This window comes from Suricata suricatta, chromosome X (assembly GCF_006229205.1).
Source record: "Suricata suricatta isolate VVHF042 chromosome X, meerkat_22Aug2017_6uvM2_HiC, whole genome shotgun sequence".
Lineage (NCBI taxonomy): Eukaryota > Metazoa > Chordata > Mammalia > Carnivora > Herpestidae > Suricata > Suricata suricatta.
In genome coordinates this window covers 5,929,889-5,932,953 of record NC_043717.1, presented here as the reverse complement: position 1 = coordinate 5,932,953, position 3,065 = coordinate 5,929,889, and the positions used below count along the sequence as shown (strand labels likewise).

Below are 3,065 nucleotides of genomic sequence, written 5' to 3'. Positions count from 1 at the left end.
AGAGAGATTCATTCAGTCATTCGTTCTCTCTCTCTCTCTGCCCTACTCACACTTTCTCTCTCAAAATAAGCTTTAAAAAAAGTCTCTTATGGTTTGTCTCCCTGTTTTTTATCTTCTTTTCCCATTCCTTCCTCATGTTCATCTGTTGTGTTTCTTAAATTCCACATGAGTGAAATGATGTATTTCTCTTTCTCTGACTGACTTACTGTGTGTAGCATAATGCACTCTAGTTCTCTCCACGTCGTGCAAATGGCAAGATTTCATTCTTTTTGGTCTCCAAATAATATTCCATCTTCTTTATCTATTTTATCAGTTGATGAACATTTGGGCTCTTTGCATAATTTGGCTGTTGTTGATGGTGTCTCTATAAACGTTGGGGTACATGTGCCCCTATGAATCAGCATTTTTGTATCCTTTGGATAAATACCTAGTAGTGCAATTGCTGGGTCGTGGGGTAGTTTAATTTTTAGTTTTTTTGAGGAACCTCCACAGAGCAGCTGCACCAGTTTGCATTCCCACCAACGGTGCAAGTTTATATCATGTTTATTTGACAGACTTTGTGTAAACTTTGTCCATGCCTTGTCTGACTTTTCCATTTTTTTCCTGACTTGTAAGAGCCTTTTGATATTGTGAAAATTACTCCTCTGTCTCCATACCCTCGCAGATTTTTTTTCCAGTGTATCACTTATGTTTTGACTTTGTTTCATGCCATACAGGTTTCTAATTCTTATGTTATTAGATTGAGAAATACTTCTCCTTATGGCTTCTAGGTTTTGTGCCATGTTTGCAAAGGCCTTTCCTTAGAAATTAATCTCAGAAGATCTAGAATGTAAGAAAGGATAACGTTTAAAAACCAAGATCTTAGTGACCAGGTTGACGCAGCGGTTGAATGAAAATGTTATGTGCTGAAACTGTTGTACGCTTTGTGTCTTGTAGGTTTTCTCGTGCAGTTTTTAAGTGCAATCGCAGAATATCACCAGTCCCGAGTGAGCTGTGATACGGGAACGCAGACAAGTTCACCGTTTCCTGGCAAAGACACACTTGGTATGTGTAGCTTTCTTCCAGAATTTTGATGGTTCCGTCTTCTCCTTACAGGAAGGAAATGACCTGACTGGCAGTGCTGTGTGTTCCCTGCCTGGGAGGGATGGGAGCTGCAGGTGGTGCAGGCACCGCCGCCTCCAGACGCCTCCAGAGGCCTTGCAGGACGTGACCCGCGCCCTCCCCTCTCCGCAGGCCCACGCTCTGCCTGTGGGGTTCAACATCTCGCACGTGGGAGGTTCTTCCCTGTGTCTCCCCTCCCTCCCTCCCTCTCTCTCTCTCTCTCTCTCTCTCTCTCTCTCTCTCTCTCTCTCATTAACAGCCACTGAGTGAGGAGATCCTTGACCACTCGCACGTGAGAGAACTAGAGAAGTCAGCGACGGAGCGCTTGTTTAGAGCAGAGGAAACAGTGGTGCCCAGAGTGGGTGCAACTTGGAAACCCTCAGTCTGGGTCAGAGCTGATCATAGACTCCACATTTTTTTTTTAATGTTTTTGAGAGTGAGAACATGAGCAGGAGATGGGCAGAGTGAGAGCGAGGGAGGGAGGGAGACACAGAATCTGAAGGAGGCTCCAGGCTCTGAGCTGTCAGCACAGAGCCCGACGCGGGGCTCGAACTTACAAAACAGGAGATCACGACCTGAGCCGAACTCGGATGTCTAACCGCCTCAGCCACCCAGGCGCCCCTAGAGTCCAGGTTTTCTGTGGTTATGTGATGAATCCGTTTCTTGGCCCTGCCTGAGGCTTAAGGAGTAGTAATGGTACTTGTAACCTGTAAGAAGAGGACCCTATAATTTGTAAAAGCTAAACTGTATGATGAGGCCTTTATTTTGGCCTAGGTTTTGTTCCGCTGGGAATGTGTGTGGTACATGTTTCCTCTAGAGCGGTGCTGTCCGGTCATAGGAGCCACGTGTCTAATTGTTAGTTTTCTAGTAGCCGTGGAATGGGGTGGGCGGAAGGTGAAGTTAGTAAGTTTCACTTAGCCCACTGGGTCCAAAATATTCCAGCGTGTGATCAGTAGAAAAAACATTAATGAGATTATTTTACATAAAATTTCTATACTCCGTCCTTGAAAGCTGGTGTGTCTTACACTTAGAGCCCCTCTCAGTTCGAACTGGTCACATTTCATCTACTCAGTGGCCACCTGTGGCCAGCGAGCCCTGTAGTGGATAGCACGGTTGTAAAGTGTTTGGAAAATCCAGAAAAGTACATGGAAAACCTGTTGAAAGCTCTCTGATGGACGCTGCCAGTGTGGTAAACTGCTTCTGCCAGCTGCTTCTCCCGGGGCATCCTCTTTGGTGGCGGTGGTGGTCCCCGTGCCTAGGCTCCTCCCGCAGGTCCAGGTGTGCAGCTGGCCTCTCGGGTCGTGCTGCTCCGCAGCTATTAGGGGGCCGGGGGTCTGCCGGACAGAGCTGTGGAACAGGAGACCGTCGCACACCTGGTGGCAGTCCCAGTCGGGCCCTACACTCTTGCTCAGTCCTCTCGGACTCCCTCGAACTGCAAGGGCATCTGTTTCCTTCTCTGTAAAGCAGAGGAGTTGAAATATATGATGTGTGACTTATTATAAGGCCTGTGTTTTGAACATGTGAGTCGACTTGACCCAAAGTCCGATACAAGCGCTCTCTGCCTTGGCACTTCGGGGCTGGCAAGAGATGCCAGTGTCTTCTGACTTAAATGGCACACTTTGCTTTCCTGTCCCCTGACGTTGGATGATGAAACTTTCCAACGTTAGGAGTGGTTGAAACCGTTGTACAGCGAACACTTGTATGCCCCGACTTCCCCGGTCAGTTGGAATTCTACTTGCCTGATCGCTCATCTGTCCCATCCACTAATCCATCTTCACTTTGCGGTGTTCCAGAGAAAATTGCAGACGGCCCTCCAGGCTCCCCTAAGTAGACCCTTGGCTTTTGGGGAGAGCGCCCGCCTCTGGCTCACCTGACCGCAGTTGCCTATTGTAATTTCCCGTGTTGTTTGTTAACAGCAGAGAAACTTCAGCTTATTGACGATCAGTTTGCAGCTGCTTATCCTC

At 47.6% G+C, this 3,065-nt stretch overlaps 1 protein-coding gene across 1 annotated transcript in view; it reads left to right on the top strand.

Annotated features, from left to right (window-relative positions):
• The window catches only part of LOC115284306 (oral-facial-digital syndrome 1 protein-like), a gene marked incomplete at its 3' end in the record, with an annotated part of 45,124 nt that overhangs the window by 11,645 nt on the left and 30,414 nt on the right, over positions 1–3,065 (top strand). Inside the window, exons 6-7 of the mRNA XM_029931004.1 lie at positions 937–1,044; positions 3,018–3,061. Coding sequence (XP_029786864.1) covers positions 937–1,044; positions 3,018–3,061 — 152 coding nt within the window. The remainder of the gene's footprint in view (positions 1–936; positions 1,045–3,017; positions 3,062–3,065) is intronic.